Below are 16,744 nucleotides of genomic sequence, written 5' to 3' on the forward strand. Positions count from 1 at the left end.
AGATGTATGCTGACTGTGTCTCTGCTTTTTCCTTTAGACCAAAGTACAGCAGCTGGGGGAAGAACTGCAATCTCTTGCAGATGCACGTTCAGAGAATAGCCACCTTCGCAAGCTGCGTACAGCCTTGGAGACTAAATATACTCAGGTACAATCAAACTCAAAGGATTCTTCAGTTCTCAGCATTAGAGTCAAACTGCTCCCCTCAAGAACATCAATAGCTTAATACTAACTTTTATTATTATAAATTACAGGTGAATATAGAACTTGACTCTGTGAAGATTAACATGCAAATGATGGAAGCTCAGCTGAAGCAGGTACCAAAACAACAAAGCTGTTTTCCAGCAAATGTAATGTGTGTGTTTAGGACTGGAACTTGTCAAATCGGTGGGATTGTAGGAATTTTCATGTCTGTCTATTCCTGGCTCACAGTAGAAAGTATACATTGTCACAGGTTATTTGGTTGCTTTTCTGGGAAGGGAAAAGGAAGAAGGCTGTGAATGTTCAGCCTAATCTGATCTAGATCACTTATTCAATCTTGTTAGGAACAGCACAAAGAGGGGTTATGTTGCACTGGGCAGAGGTACTGAGCTTGCAGGTTTTATTTGGTGCACTGGGCCATGTTTTCTGCTAGTCTTGTTTGGGTGTCTGAGAAGAAACAGAAGTCTGAGAGTGCCAGTTTAATATTGCAAATTAGTTCTTGGTCAGAGAAGGAAATCCTTTAGAGTCTTAAAGAAAATTACAGTTTACAGTAACTGCCTTAAAGTGCCTTAAAGTGTGTTCTTGTGGGCTGGAGAGCTCCTAAAGGGGTGAAGGAAAATGCTTAAGTTGTAGGATATGCAAATTTATAAGTTCTGTCTGGTAACCAAGAGATAGTATGTGCCATGCTAGTTTGCACTACACATTAGAGAGGCAGGATGCAGCAGTGATTAGGATGGGATCCTGTAGCGCAGTAGGCCTTGGTTCAATTCCCTGCCCTACCACTTACCTCTCATGGGCAAATAAGTCATCTAGTTGTCATACCTGTAACACTGCCCTACCTCACAGGGATGTCAGGGGGGATAAATACTGGAGCTGGGCAGAAAAGCGTTTACTTTTCAAACAAACATTTTCCCCTCCTGAACTGGGATGCCTATCTCAAATTTTCACAAACCAAAAATCCAACAACAAAAATTTGGTTTGGGGCACTTAAAATGTTTAGAAAATCAAAAGTTGTTTTGAACTTGAAAAACAGAATTTTCAATTTTTTTTCTAAAACTGATTTGAAAAATTCATCTAACTTAACCCTTTCCTGCAAAAAGTTTCACTTTTGATAAATTGGAATTTTTTGATAATTATAAATATTTCATCAAGCAATTCCCAAATAGCTCTAACAGATACTGTAAAGATTGTGAGACAGTCTGACGCTGTGGTAATGGGAGTCATAGATCCACACCAAAATCCACTATCCGAATGCCCTCAAACTTTGGAAAGCAATTTACAAAGATAACTTAATATTATCTTCATTCTACAGATAGGGGAAAAATGGAGACACAGAAAGGTCTCACAGCAAGAGATTGGCAGAGTCATGAATAGAACCCTTAGAATGTTCTGCCACACATGACGCAAGATTAAGTTCCAGATGGTGAGCTGTTACATTCTGCTCGGTGAGGTCACAGTATATAGTATGAAAGAAGGGGAAAGGCATAGTGACATTGCATATAGTTCTAATGCTGTACTGGTGAAAAGTGATGTCTCAGTGCTACTACGATCTGAAAGGAAACCACACTGATTTAGCTTCCCTGGATAAGTTGCTGTGGAAAATTTAGTCTTGCAAAGTATTAGGAAAGAAAACTGAAAAAACCCCCTCAGATTAATCAGAAGTAGTAAATGATGCTTTAAAATGGCTTATAAGGGCTTTATAAAGTAACGCAGTGCAGGAATAAGATGCAGCATCTGTGAGCGTGGCCTCTGTTGTGTCTTCAGTGGGATAGACATTTTGTGGGTAGTTTGTTACCTTACTGTGCGATCTTTTGGTTTTCTTTATTTCTTCCTCTTTCCCTCCTCCCACCCATTTCTATCTACTTGGACTGATTGGTTTGTTTTGTAGCAACAATGCCACCAAAAAGAAGGAAATCCCCAGAGAGGCCCTGGCAGCAGAAGCCCAGTGTTCATTACATTAGGTCAGATGTGGGTGGTTTGGGAGAGGGAGCTGCAGGCTTTGGATCGCATACTTCTACTGTCCATTGCCCTTCACACCGGGTTCATTTCATGCCGGATCTACATTCAAGGAAGTCTGCTTCTGAATGTGGTGACTCTTCTAGAATTTCTCTGAGGACTTTGTTAAATGCTATTAAGACCATGGAGGAAAGATTGGAGGGTAAAATAGACATCCTCACTCCAAGGCTATTGAAAGCTGAATGGTCTGCAGAACTTAGTGAAGATGATTTCCTGATGGTGAGTGAAGACTTTGAAACAAACTAGGAGGGGTGCCCAACCTACGGCCCACCAAAGCATTTTATAAGGCCCATGGCCTGTTTCAATACAATCTACTAACGGCCGATTCATGAGCATTTTATCATCATGTGTACATCATTTTAGTTTACACAAGTGTATAAATAGATAATACTGTACATTGAAATAACCTATCCAAATACACATGAAAGCAGCTGAACTTAAAATATAAATCAATACAGGTGACTTTAAATCTTATTAAAATATGTAGAATCTGTTTGGCCCACACAAGATTGTGCCTAGGTTTATGTGTCCCTCCTGTGTAATAAGGTTGGGCACCTCTGAACTAGACGATGGAAACTTAAGACAGTTTCTGGGGCACTAATAATTAAATTGTTAGCGAAAATGAGGAAATACTGGAAAATACCAAATACAGGTGTCCGTGGGAGCTTCTTGTGTAGAAAGGTGCAGGCTCAATTAATGAAGTCCACTTACAAGACAAAGTTTTCAGACTGAAAGTGTTTCTGATTCTAGACTTGAGATAATGTAGTTGTGGTCCTGTCTGAACTGTTGATGTAAAAAGGCCAGACCACCTTCTGACTGATGCTATATATTTAGTTTGTTGGAAGACAATAATCAGGTTTGGTTTATAATGGGATTGGGACAAAGGAAGCCCTCTGTGTTCTAAATTGTATCTTGGTAATCCAGCTGAGAAGCTGTGAACCTGATTTACAAGTGGAAGTTTCAAGGAACAGAGTAGAAACAAATTGAGTTACCCTGGGTGACACAAAGTAGATCACCTTTGATTTTGAGAAAGCCAAGTATTTTAGTCTTAAAGTTTTTTTTCCTTGGCAAGCAGAGATTGGAGAATACTGTGTACCTGATACTCAGAGGACGTCACTAAAAGTTACTATTTTTAATTCCAAAAATATAACTGGCTGCTTCTGGTTTCCATTTTTGGGGCAATATGTTAGGAGTTTGGCTAAAATCTCTTCCTTTCTGCCATCTCTTTTTGAATTACCTATTTTGTGTTCTCTTTTAATATTAAAACAAGCAGTATACCCAGAGACTTATTCCTATGCCTAGAGCTATAGTTATGGCTGGCAATATCCAGGGGAGTCTCATGAAATGTTAGCTATTTGTTTTTAAAGTGGCCTTTGGATTTTGCAAACAATTGACTTGTCCCTCCTTCCGCTCCGTTACAAACTGTGGATTATAAGGATTGTGTTTACTGAGGGATTAGTGAGCAGTGGCTCTTTTCTTGCTTAGTCTGAATTTCTTATTTCATCTGATTTTAATTTTGTCAGATGTTATATAAAATATTGCAGATCTCTAATGATAGTAAATGTAACAAAGAGTAACATGCACTAAAATGGGGAAATGCTTGAAGAATGATTGATCTGCAGTGAGAAACTGTAATGACTATTGATAAAGCACCCAGGACTCTGGACAGCGTAACAAATATTTAAAAATCCATTAAACTAAAGACTATTCTCTAGAAATAAAACCAAGGAAATAAATCCTGTCAATAGATTCACGAGAAAACACGTATGCTTGTTTCACTGCTACTCATGTTTAATTTATTTAAAGTTTGGATTCTGAAGGAAATATTGGATTTTTGTTTCATAAAGTCAAAAAGGGGTTTAATGCCCCATGAAGGAAAGTACTACTGCCCCTATTGGAGTTGGAGTTTCCAGTTCCATCTCTTTATCTCCCTCACCAAGGCCAAATGAGGGGTGGCAGTTTCTTTCTAATGCTTGTTTTGAAAAATAAAATCTCTTGTTCTAAATACCGAATCAAGGTGTCTAGATTTCAGGACATCTGGACCATTTCGCTGGTAAAGTCCCTCCACCACCTTAAATTGTAAACTATTAGAACCAATTCCTGTGATTTGGAAAACTAGAATTCATCCTCTTCCTCCGTCTCTTTGCAAAGGCACAGACCACCCTTGAACACAAAGAAGAAGAATTTTCTATGGCAATCAAGTCCCGTGATGAGGCATTGCGAGAGAGTCAGAAAATTAAGGGGAACATGGAAGCCATAGAAGAGAGGGAGAAGCAAAAGGCAAGGAAACAGGATTTTTTTTTTAAAAAGGAGACAAATCTGCTATAGTCTGGCTCAGATTCCAGCACAGCAAATTTAAACTTCAACATAAGTCTTATTAGCCTGTTGATGTCTACATGGACAACAGTGCTCCAATACTGGTTCTGGAATGTGTGTAGAATACTGACTCCTGAGTCTCAAGGTGCTGTACAATCCTGTATAATGTTTTGCAGTATTATGCTTTCAACTGATGGTCACTGGTAAAGTAGGCGGTTGATGCCAGCAACATACAGGGGGTAACCAGGGGTTAATATTTACTTGGAAAGTTCTGTATCAGCAATTGGGACCTGATTCTCCTCTTATATCAGTGTAAGTCAGGAGTTATCTTGAAATCAGTGGAGTTAACACTTACGTAAAATGGGTATGAGGAATCCCCAATTTTATATTTAATGTTGGGCCCTAAATCTTTGAATAAGGGTGCAAATCAGAGTCTGGCAGATGAAACATAGTCAATGTGGACTTCATAGTGGACAATACCGCAACATACTATTAGAGTTCGTATTCCACGCTCGCTCGTTCCCTATGCTGATGGGAACTGAATGCCACAAAGGCAGCATGTTCAACCTATGTTGGTAAAGTTGCATGGGTTAGGGCAGGCCCTCCTTAACCAGAATGACAGGTTCCTCTGATGATTACACCAAAGGAAGGGTGGGAAATGGAGAGGAATTCTGGAGAACTTTTCTCTTCCTGGCATACCTTCAAATGCAGGCTGAAGGAGATGTTCTGATAATTGGGCCTATAAATTTACCCTAATTGTGAGGTAAACTATAATTAGTGACTGAAAATTCATAAGATGTCACAAATCATAACAAATGTTTATATATGGGAAAAGGTACAAAAGACAGACTGAATTAGTCCATTAACCACTCCTTTTTGGAGGCCTTAAGAAAGTGACTTTAGAAAGAAAAATTGGCTACTGGCTGCCACTCTCACTGTCTCTTCGGACTTTGTCATCCTGATCCTGAAAGATGTCCTGACCAGGCCAGAGAGAGGGAGCCAGGTGACACTCCCACTAGCTCCAGCAGAATCCCGAATACCACTTGGGATGTGAGACTTCCTTTCCCCATCCCGCCCAAAAGTATGTGCTTTTCCTTCCCTGCGTTATTTCTTCTTTCCTATCCCCCCTCCTTTTTCCTTCTGCCTAATAAAACTCTGGCTTATCTGGCCAGATTATATTTTGTAACATAGTGGAAAGCCTGTGACCAGAAAGAGGCAGCTAAATGCAATGCCCTCCTAAATAGCCTCATGCTGGTACAAGTTCACTAGGTCTCAGAGTGGATAAGACCATGTGCTGTGCCTGTGTTTTTCCAGCAGTGAAATTGCAAGTGAAAGTCAATATCAGACAGAAACTTCATTTTCTATCTTTGCTGTTCTTTTCTCTCTCCTTGTGCGTGTGTCTTATTTTATTTTTTAGGTAGTGGGATTGGACTTTAACAACAAGAAAAAGAACAACTGCTCATACCCATCTCTACTTATTTCTTTTCTTTTCCCCAAAAGGACAATTATTACCATCTTTAATACCATCAAAACAACTATCAGACAAGGGTTTTTTCCTTCTAAAAATCTCTTAACAAAAAGGGAAAGGAAACAGTTGTGTGTTTGCCATGGTACTAAGCAGGCTGAAATCTCTGTATACCAAACCTTGTTTAAAACTGTTTAGTGTTGGACAGTGACTGAGTTATGTTAACACCTTTGGCCCATAGATTCCATCTAAATTAATACAACAAAGACAAGACCAATCTTCCCTGAGCCTGCGGGGGTGTAGCCTACTTATGATTTATATGAAGAGTATGATCAAAGTAGTCTTTATTGGAAGTTAATCAATTTCCCCCCTCTGCCTGCTTTCTTGTATTTTAGATGGCAAACTTACAGCGCCAGCTAGAAGAAGCAAAGGAGGATAACGACAAGGTGACATCTGTGCTGGAGAATGTGCTGGCTTCTCACAGCAGGATGCAGGCAGCTCTGGAGAAGGTGCAAACTGAGCTGAGACGCAAGGATTCTGAGATCACAGGGCTCAGAAAAGACAGGTAACTGTGCTTGAAACTCTTTGCAACTCTCAGCATCTGTAATGTCGTGAAAAACTAGACAAGCCAGGCCAGGGAATCAGGCCAGGCTTGATCATTGACTCTTTCCCTGGGGCTCAAGACGATTATCTGCCTTTTGGGAAGTAAGCAGACTATATAGGACTAGATAAGGTAGTTCCCAGTGAACCCAGTTTGTTTTTATAATCCCTGCAGTTAGTTTTTTCTGAAATATTGGGAGAATGGAGGCATAGCAGTGGTAAAGCACTAGCTGATTTGCCCCTCATGTACACATGATCAGTTCTGTAAGGATTGTAGTTGAGAATACACTGCCTTCTCTGTTAACCAACTATCATTAAGTGCAGTGTGCCTGTTGCACAAGACTTCATAAAAATATCTCCAGAAGTCAGTCACGTGTAGGGATTTATAACTGGGGATAGTGGGAGTCAACATCCAAAAACCTTCTGCAGACTGGTTTTAATACTCCTAACTCAGGAATCGGCAACCTTTGGCATGTAGCCCATCGGGCCAGGCCGGGCTGTTTACCTGCCGCATCCACGGATTCGGTCAATCACAGTTTCCACTGGCCGCGGTTCGCTGCTCCAGGCCAATGGCAGCCAGCACATCCCTCGGCCTGCACTACTTCCCGCAGCCCCCATTGGCCTGGAGCTGCAAACTGCCGTCAGTGGGAGCTGCGATCGGCCGAACCTGCGGACGCAGCAGGTAAAGAAACCGGCCCAGCCTGCCAGGGGTTTACCCTGATGGGCCGCATGCAAAAGGTTGCCGATCCCTGCTAACATATAAAATTTTTCCCCACTGAGGCATAACTCCTTGAGTATTTCTGCAAATTTCAGGGTGCACATACCCTGCAATTTGTCTTACTTTGCGTAGTAACTGTTGCTTGTTTTAAATTTTAGGGACAGTGCTCTGTTATTATAAAGCCAATATCTGATTATTAATCCCTATAGGATCTTATATAAGCATCTAGCAGAGAGGAGATTGTAGTGTAAATGTAAATAGCACATTAACTGTATTTTTGTCTCTGATCTAACTTGTTTAGCACATGGAAAGACTGCTCCATTTCCTGTGTGGACAGAATTTATTCTGTATTTTTTGTGATTTTTATTCTAGTTTGAACCAGTTAACATCCCGACCCAAAATCTCACAGATCAAAGATATCTGAGAATTTGCAACACTTTCCTCCCTATGTTTGTGGACTCTGTGTTAGTTGTAAAAGAAAGTTTCAGATTGATGAGTTGGCAGAATATGTAATTACAGTTGTGATGTGAGCCAATGAAGCATGCAGTCACATTTACAATGGCGTTTATAGGCAGGCAACTCCTGTCAGCCATGTATATAATGCCAGTCATTATACCATAGGCCAGCAATCCGTGTGTGGCAGATGTTCATGAATGGGAGATAGCTGTACATTGCTGCACAGCAAATCATTGTGCTGGGAACTCGATGATGCTATAAAATTAAAACTGACCTTGGATGCCTAGGCCAAATGACAATGTTAGCTCTACCTTTACATGCTGCTTGGGAATACACCAAGTGGTATGATAGCAGTGGCTGAAGCCAATTTATCATCTCATGGTGTGCATCAGAGGGGGAAGAAATTGGGAGTTGAGAGAGAAGATTGACTGAAATTAAAATTTAGTTCCAGTCCAAACCAGATACTTTGAAAATAGAAAACATGATACAACCTCGCTCTACAGGGGAGAAGAATGCATAGGTAGCTTTACTGTTAACCATGCCCCTTGATTGATTCTTTATTCTCTCTCTCCTTTTGTTTGCAGGACCCAGAGCCAACAAAAAATCCAGAAGTTAGAGGCAGAATTGGAACAGTACCAGGCCAAAATGGTTGTCATAGAAACTCAGCACAATAGTCAGGTAGAGACCAAGTTTTTCCAATGATAACAGGTTGGATTAGTTCTGTGGTACTGAACCATCCTGCTTTTTTGGAAGATGGAATGTGGGGGAGTACCTGCCGGGAAACTTACAAGGCAAAATCTGTAAACACTGAAGTAGATCATTTTATGGAGATTATAGAAAGGAAGTTTTACTCCATCCAGAAATGCCTTGAGAAAGGTAAACTTTCAACTGTCTTCAAATGGGAACAGAGAATGTGGACAAATGTTTCTGAAATGTGCATTTCCTTCTCATGAATATCTTTATTTTGTTCTTCACATTCTCCTCTTTACTTTTTTTTTTTTGGGGGTGGGAGGGGGAGGGGAGGCATTGCTGCTTGTGTTTAAACTTAGAAATATTTAGTCTAGTCTTTTGCTGGAGGCATCTCTTGGGCCATGTCTATACCAGGAGAAAGGTTTTAAAACACAATTTTATTTTGTTTTAACTAACACTTGAAGACAATTTTGCCCTTAATATAGACAGGGCAGTTGTTAGCGTCAATCATGGTTATGTCAGTCATGGACAGCCTTCACTTGGACGGAAGTTTGCTGTCCTGTGAAGCCTTGATGGAAAGCAGGATGTGATGCTTGGTCTTCTGAAATTGAGTCTGAGGACTTCCCACTGGCCATCAGTTGCCCACAATCGATAGTCATTAAGCAGAGGCTGCTAACACACCATTTGTATTTGCCAGAGTTCCAGTCGAGCGAACTGACACTGACTGGGAAAAAAGATCCCTTCTGTTCTTACTGGGGAGGTGGTGAGGGAAGGAGTGTTTATAGAAGTTCTTCTCATTCAATTAAATATAAGTTAGATCTCTCTCTCTTTACTCCTGAGGTGGACCCACTTTGTAAAGCACTAGAAGTTGCTAGAGCAGACAACAAGAAACTTGCTTTGAGTTTGGAACAAGCTCTGCAGGCCAATAGTACCCTGCAGAGCAAGCTGATACATACTCAGGAAGAATTGAACAGGAAAGAAATTGAGCATCAGAAGTTGATGGCCTGCAGGTAAGAACAAGTGCAAGGCGCCATGGCTGAGGAACACTTTGCTTTTCCATTTCTAGCTGCAGAGCTTGTGGCCCTTTCCACAAGTGGTACTTTTGTCAGTTGCAGCAACAATGTCTGTGGTGTTGCTGTTGAGCCAGCAGCTTGGTGGATTGATGGACTGGTGCAAAGCCACACGAATGAGCCGTTTGCCTGCTGATGCAGTGACTTCTCCAGGCTCCTCTGCAGTATTGGAAGGCTGCAAATGGAGCCCAGTCTTTCCTCTGGGCTGTATATGTGGCGCAGCCCAGAATGCAGGAGCACTATTCTGCTGTTTGAGTGAGTGACATGCCTGCGTGGCTGGCAGCACTTGCCACTGACAGCCTTGCATTATGGCTATTGTTCCTGTACTGCCAGGAGGGGATGGGGGCGGGGAAGGAGTCTGCCTCCTGGAAACTGCAGGCTGCTTGCTGATGGAAATCCTTCATGATTTCCTTAGAGTTCCTTGAGGAATGTTATGAGCTGGAACAGTCTGCCTCATTCTCCTAGGAGAACTCTGCAGGCTGGCCTAGAGCTGCCACCTGCTGGCTCTGAGAGGAAAGCCTCCCTTAGACAAGGAGAATCTGTCTTGTATTTCTATTTGGAGCTGTTGTTGAGGAAAGAAATGTGCTGAACCTGCAGTTGGATGAACAAATTGAACTGGCCTCCTGGACTGCCATGCTTCAAAAGTTAAGTCAAATCTTCATGGTGCACATAATGTGGCAAAATGAGGCCCATCCAAGCACAGAAAATATTTTTGGACCATCACTTTTTCTTGCTGTTTTCTTTTTGTGGCCAGGTCTTCCCACTTGTAGTGTTTATGAATTCACTCAGTATGGTTTATTTCCTATAGCTTTTGTCTTCCTTTTTTCCTGAAAGGGAGCAGCTAATTGAAGAAGCCACAATGGAAGAAAAGCTGTATACCGAACGCTTGGAATCCTTGAAGAAGCAGTTTCAGACCGAGCGAGAGGCTACAAGGAAAGCAGGTCACAGGGAATCTGCTGAGGTGAGGAGGGGCAGAATTGCAAGATTCCTTCCATGGTCAATTTCCCAAGAAGAGCTCTGCTTCCCAACATTAAGAAAACAAAAGTGATCTATGACACTTCTTGTCCCCTTTTGTGTTGCAATATCAACATGGTAGCAACATAGAGAGTTTTGGTCTGCAGTTGACAAAGTGATGCTCTGGTGGCTGTAGCATAGTTAGTGATGTATTTATCACGTCTGTCCCTTCCCTTTCGTTTTTTGTTCAAACCTAACTGTATTTCCCTCTAGGGCCTATGGAATAAACCAAAGATTAATTAGAATATGGTTTCCAGGAAGGACCAAAAGGCTATAGTTTGAAGATTGTATGATGTTTGATAGCAGCCTCCAATTATTACAAATTCCTTGTCATAAAAACATGGTATATGGAAGAGAAGAGGCAGTAAAACAGTGGTCTCTGCTTCTTTGGTCTGTTGTGGGCTATATTCTTTCTATCATTCAGTATTCAAAAACTCAGAGGTTAACCTGTGTATTCTTTCATTCCCTATGAATAACTGGAAGATCCAGCTTACCTGCTACTTACCAGGCACTCTCTTCTTGGTGATATTCACAGGAAATACGTGTCTCTGATTACCCTACCCAGACATTTTTGGGGATGAACATGAACTAACATCTTCTATATGCCTCCTAGCTGAAGAAAGCCCTGGAAGAGGCTTCTTCCAAATCTGCTGAAGTGTCCCGGGCTAACAGGGAGCTGCGACAGAAAATAATGGAGTTGGAAAAGTCCCTGGTCAGTTACAGGGGAAAGCTAAAGAGCCAAAGAGCTCAAATCAGACACTACTTGGCCTCCAAAACTAACAACATCCAGAACACAGAGAGGATAAAGGTTTGTGCAGATACCTTTTCACTCTGAAAAACCCCGTTCATACACCATCTCTCCTCAGAATGGGAAGAACTACTGCTGTCACTGCAGTGGGGCAGGCCAGGATACTGTCATTGGGTATGGAAAAAACCTCGTGCCAGAAGGAGTCTGATAGTGTCAGTAACAGCTGGGAAATGCTTGTCTTTTGTGTCTTTTTTCCTACATTGAATGCTCTTTTTGCTATGGAGTCACTCTATAGTTCGACAGATCACTTCATGGTAATCCTTTGTTTCCCAGTTCAGTGGATTGGATAAGGCATCTTTTTGCCAATGGGTCATGCTGAAGGGAAGGGCCTACAGCTTCTGGCCGCTTTTGTGTCCTTTTATAAAGAGTGATTTCCAGTCAGTAGAACACTATTGGGTGCTGGGTGTTTGTGCCTCCCTCTCCCTGTCTTAATGAGGATCCTCTGTGCTGGGCTCGAATGCCACTCTGCTGCCTGTTCGTCCCCAGCAGAGCACGTGTTACTCCAAATCTCAGTCACACAGTAAGGATGGCGTTTGGAGCAGCCCAAGCTCTGTCACATGAAACAATTTCACTGGAGCTTCCTCCTTTCATTTAAAATTATTTTCAGGAGATTGAATCTGAGCTGAGGCAAATGGAGCTGATCAAGGAGCAGTATCAGAAGAAAAACTATGAGCAGGTGGGAGCTCACTATACAACTTCCCCTTCCCATTAGATTAGAATCTGCATGTGGTCCCTGAGATCTCACTTTCATGCCATCTCTAGTCACAGAGCATCCAGAAATTCATGTCAGAGTTAACAAGTCTTCAGAGTGAGATGCAGACCTTGGCCAAAAACCAGCATGAAGTGGCAACACGGAACAGGCAGCTGGAGGCCCAGCTGGAAATGGAGCAGAAAGTGCGGCAGCAGCTAGAGAACCAATGTCAGGTAAAATGCTCACAGCCTTGGAAACACAGTATGGTCCGTGCTGAGCTGCATGATCCTGTCCTGGGGTCTGAATGCTTATTGCCTCTGATCATGTTGCTGGGCCATAACTGTAGGGTCCTATTGCCAGTGGTGGGTGCTCATTCCCATGCCAAGGGGGCTTTTATAAACTCTCTTTATAGCTGCTTATTGGAGCATGGACAGCAATGTATGGCATGTGCTTTTATGGAACTGAATATTTGACCTACTGGGCTGGGAGTTATTCTACCAAAACTTTCCAGTCCAGATTCCTGCTCATTCTGTTATATAGAAGTGGTTTGTGTTATGTCCTGCATGAGCAAAATAAAGAGAGGTTTGGGTGTTATTTTTCTCTCTCCAGAAGCTAGACGATACAGTCAAACACTTGAAGAAATGCAAAGAGGAAACTGAGCAGAAACTGAAAGAAGCCAGTGTAGAGTCGGAACAGGTGAGTACAATAGTGGGAAAGAAGAGATCCTCTGGTACAAAGCAAGAGTTATCCTTTCTTGGGGATGACAAGATTTGTTTGTGGGACATGCACTGGGAGGCCCTTTAAGTGTTAAGAGCAAGCCTTTGATGAAGTGGGAAGTAAGATGCAGGCACAGTCTATTTCTCCCCATGGTCATTGGCTGGTGCTTATCCCAGGCCCTTCTTCTGTTAGAGCTCTTAATAGTCTTCTATACAAATTATTATAGTTTAGTTAGGCCTGTAAGAGGAAGTTCTCTCCATGTCTGTCAGTTTCTACCTGGTTCAATGGCTGGTGTATGTCGACAAGTTTAAAACACCTGCACATCTGTCCTCTCCATTAAGCAGTGTGAGCTGCTGTTGTACCATTGTGAATGACATTACACCAAACCACCTCTTAAAAGGTGAGTCACATTTCCCTATGCACCTCATCGCTTATTGAAAGCCGATGGTATTGCACAGTAATAGTCCAAAGCACGATACCTTACAGAAGTGTTACACTAGTTTGGTTCCAAATTGTACAGTACTGTAGTTATTTCACAAGGGAGGTCTCCAGTGTAGGTATGGGAGTAAGTAACAAAGGTCCTTTTAATTTCAAACTGCACAGTACTTTGTAGCAGTAGTAGGTAGATAGAAAGCTGGGTAGATTGTCGGGCTCAATGGGTAGTGATCAAATGCTCCATGTCTAGTTGGCAGTCTGTATCAAGTGGAGTGCCCCAAGGGTCGGTCCTCGGGCCGGTTTTGTTAACGTCTTCATTAATGATCTGGAGGATGGCGTGGATTGCACTCTCAGCAAGTTTGCAGATGACACTAAACTGCGAGAAGACGTAGTTATGCTGGAGGGTAGGGATAGGATACAGAGGGCCCTAGACAAATTAGAGGATTGGGCCAAAAGAAATCTGATGAGGTTCAACAAGGACAAGTGCAGAGTCCTGCACTTAGGACGGAAGAATCCCATGCACCGCTACAGACTAGGGGCCGAATGGCTCGGCAGCGGTTCTGCAGAAAAGGATCTAGGGGTTACAGTGGATGAGAAGCTGGATATGAGTCAACAGTGTGCCCTTGTTGCCAAGAAGGCCAGTGGCATTTTGGGCTGTATAAGTAGGGGTATTGCCAGCAGATCGAGAGACGTGATCGTTACCCTCTATTCGACATTGGTGAGGCCTCATCTGGAGTACTGTGTCCAGTTTTGGGCCTCCCACTACAAGAAGGATGTGGAAAAATTGGAAAGCGTCCAGCAGAGGGCAACAAAAGTGATTAGGGGACTGGAACCCATGACTTATGAGGAGAGGCTGAGGGAACTGGGATTATTTAGTCTGCAGAAGAGAAGAATGAGGGGGGTTTGATAGCTGCTTTCAACTATCTGAAAGGGGGTTCCAAAGAGGATGGATCAAGACTGTTCTCAGTGGTAGCAGATGACAGAACGAGGAGTAATGGTCTCAACTTGCAGGGGGGAGGTTTAGGTTGGATATTAGGAAAAACTTTTTCACTAGGAGGGTGGTGAAGCACTGGAATGCGTTACCTAGGGAGGTGGTGGAATCGCCTTCCTTAGAAGTTTTTAAGGTCAGGCTTGATAGAGCCCTGGCTGGGATGATTTAGTTGGGGATTGGTCCTGCTTTGAGCAGGGGGTTGGACTAGATAGCCTCCTGAGGTCCCTTCCAACCCCGATATTCTATGATCTTCATATAGGATTGTCCTTAACAAGAGTTCTTGCTAACACAGGATGTGAAATAACTTGCTAATTTTACAGCATTTGTCGTTCTTTAAATGATCCTGGTGCCAACGCATTGCCAAGCAAAGGCCATGCTCTCTCCCCTCTTTCTTCTGTGGTTTGCTGTATTTAGCCTCCATTTTACTCTCTTCCTCTACCACTGTCTTGATGCTTTTCCCTCTAGTTAGAATTGTCTTCTCTTGGGCTAGTGCCAATGAGAGGCCCATTAGTTACTCATAGATTCATAGATCAGAAGGGACCATTCTGATCATCTAGTCCGACCTCCTGCACAGCGCAGGCCACAGAATCTCACCCACCCACTCCTATGAAAAACCTCACCCATGTCTGAGCTATTGAAGTCCTTAAATCATGGTTCAAAGACTTCAAGGAGCAGAGAAGCCTCCCTCAAGTCAACCATGCCCCATGCTACAGAGGAAGGCAAAAAACCTCCAGGGCCTCTCCAATCTGCCCTGGAGGAAAATTCCTTCCCGACCCCAAATATGGCAATCAGCTAAACTCTGAGCATATGGGCAAGATTCACCAACCAGATACCCAGGAAAGAATTTTCTATAGTAACTCAGATCCCATCCATCTAATATCCCATCTCAGGGGATTTGGCCTATTTACCCTGAATATTTAAAGATCAATTACTTACCAAAATCCCATTATCCCATCATACCATCTCCTCCATAAACTTATCGAGTAGAATCTTAAAACCAGATAGATCTTTTGCCCCCACTGCTTCCCTTGGAAGGTTATTCCAAAACTTCACTCCTCTGATGGTTAAAAACCTTCGTCTGATTTCAAGTCTAAACTTCCTGGTGGCCAGTTTATACCCATTTGTTCTTGTGTCCACATTGGTGCTGAGCTTAAATAATTCCTCTCCCTCTCCTATATTTATCCCTCTGATATATTTATAGAGAGCAATCATATCTCCCCTCAACCTTCTTTTAGTTAGGCTAAACAAGCCAAGCTCCTTAAGTCTCCTTTCATAAGACAAGTTTTCCATTCCTCGGATCATCCTAGTAGCCCTTCTCTGTACCTGCTCCAGCTTGAATTCATCCTTTTTAAACATGGGAGACCAGAACTGCACACAGTATTCTAGGTGAGGTCTCACCAGTGCCTTGTATAACGGTACTAAAACCTCCTTATCCCTACTGGAAATGCCTCTCCTGATGCATCCCAAAACCGCATTAGCTTTTTTCACAGCCATGTGAAATAAGGGGGTAATAGCAGTGCAGTGTAGACCTTTCCACCCCTCCACCATGTTGTAGGAAGGAGGCCAGGATGGCCAAGTGGTGTGCTCTACGCTTACATAGAGGTGGGAGATTTAAAGAAGTCTGGATTTGAAATCCTGCCTGTCTGGTGTGCAGCCCAGAAATTGGAATTGCTAACAGTTCTCTTTCTGACTCTAATCACTACTCTCTTCCTCAGATCACAGCTAACCTGGAAGAAGCTCACCACTGGTTCAAATCTAAATTTGACAGCCTGCAGCTAGAGCTAATGAAAAACAAACAGCAGAATATCCCCAGTGAAAGGAACTATGGCAAGGAGGTAAATAAGGGAATTGCTTTTACTTTCAAGGTAGAGGTGCATAGTTAATGGGAGAATGAGGAACAGGGAACAGATTGTAGTAAAGTTCCCTGTGTATGTTAGAGGAGCAATGGTATTAGTACAGCCAGGCGGTGCTGTTGCAAGGAAGAGTGCTGGCACTTGTTGAAGTGAAGGTAATAGCAAGGCCATGTGGGACTGTAGCAGGTGTTTCCTATGTAGAGGTGAGTATCAGTGCCAGAAGAAAGCCAACACTGTTTTGTTTGAATGCATATAACATGGGCAGGACAGTTTCTGGAGAACTATAAGAAAACTCTGCCCCTTTGTGATGCTCTGCTGTATACAGAGCAGGAGCAGAGAGGCGTGATCTCCAAACAAAACTTCCCCACCTCAAGCGAGGGGAAGAGCAAACCTCAGACCAAAACTTTCCCCGTTTCCTACCTCATTTCTTTAGCAGATTAAAGGTGACAATCAGAATTTTGGTTTCTTAAGCCCTGTTGATTTCTGCAGTTCCCATCAGCCCCCACCTCTCTCAGCCCAACTAGCATCTCCTTGGAGTAGGAAAACACTCTCAAAGGAGTAAGCCCCTGGACAAAGGTTTAGAAGTTTAGTTTGTTCTCTCACTTCTTGCCGATGTTTCACAGAATGTGCTTATTTGGTGGGGAGATGACATTTGTTTAACCTACTAGGGCCAGGTGGAGACAGGAGAGGAATGAGGGAGCTCCTT

At 42.7% G+C, this 16,744-nt stretch overlaps 1 protein-coding gene across 10 annotated transcripts in view; it reads left to right on the forward strand.

The window, feature by feature from the left end:
• Positions 1–16,744, forward strand: part of CCDC150 (coiled-coil domain containing 150) — a 47,480-nt gene that overhangs the window by 28,164 nt on the left and 2,572 nt on the right. For 7 of the 10 annotated variants that reach the window (XM_038421488.2, XM_038421482.2, XM_043505505.1 and 4 more), the window contains 12 exons: positions 38–145; positions 252–314; positions 4,366–4,494; positions 6,391–6,560; positions 8,354–8,447; positions 9,300–9,469; positions 10,364–10,490; positions 11,157–11,351; positions 11,959–12,027; positions 12,114–12,275; positions 12,652–12,738; positions 15,901–16,020. In XM_038421488.2, the coding sequence (XP_038277416.1) occupies positions 38–145; positions 252–314; positions 4,366–4,494; positions 6,391–6,560; positions 8,354–8,447; positions 9,300–9,469; positions 10,364–10,490; positions 11,157–11,351; positions 11,959–12,027; positions 12,114–12,275; positions 12,652–12,738; positions 15,901–16,020 (1,494 nt within the window). Of the gene's footprint in view, positions 1–37; positions 146–251; positions 315–4,365; positions 4,495–6,390; positions 6,561–8,353; positions 8,448–9,299; positions 9,470–10,363; positions 10,491–11,156; positions 11,352–11,958; positions 12,028–12,063; positions 12,276–12,651; positions 12,739–15,900; positions 16,021–16,744 lie in introns of those variants that run through there. The other 3 variants (XM_043505503.1, XM_043505504.1, XR_006278065.1) reach the window with 3 other exon arrangements.

The sequence above is a fragment of the Dermochelys coriacea genome, chromosome 11 (assembly GCF_009764565.3).
Source record: "Dermochelys coriacea isolate rDerCor1 chromosome 11, rDerCor1.pri.v4, whole genome shotgun sequence".
Taxonomy (NCBI): Eukaryota; Metazoa; Chordata; order Testudines; family Dermochelyidae; genus Dermochelys; species Dermochelys coriacea.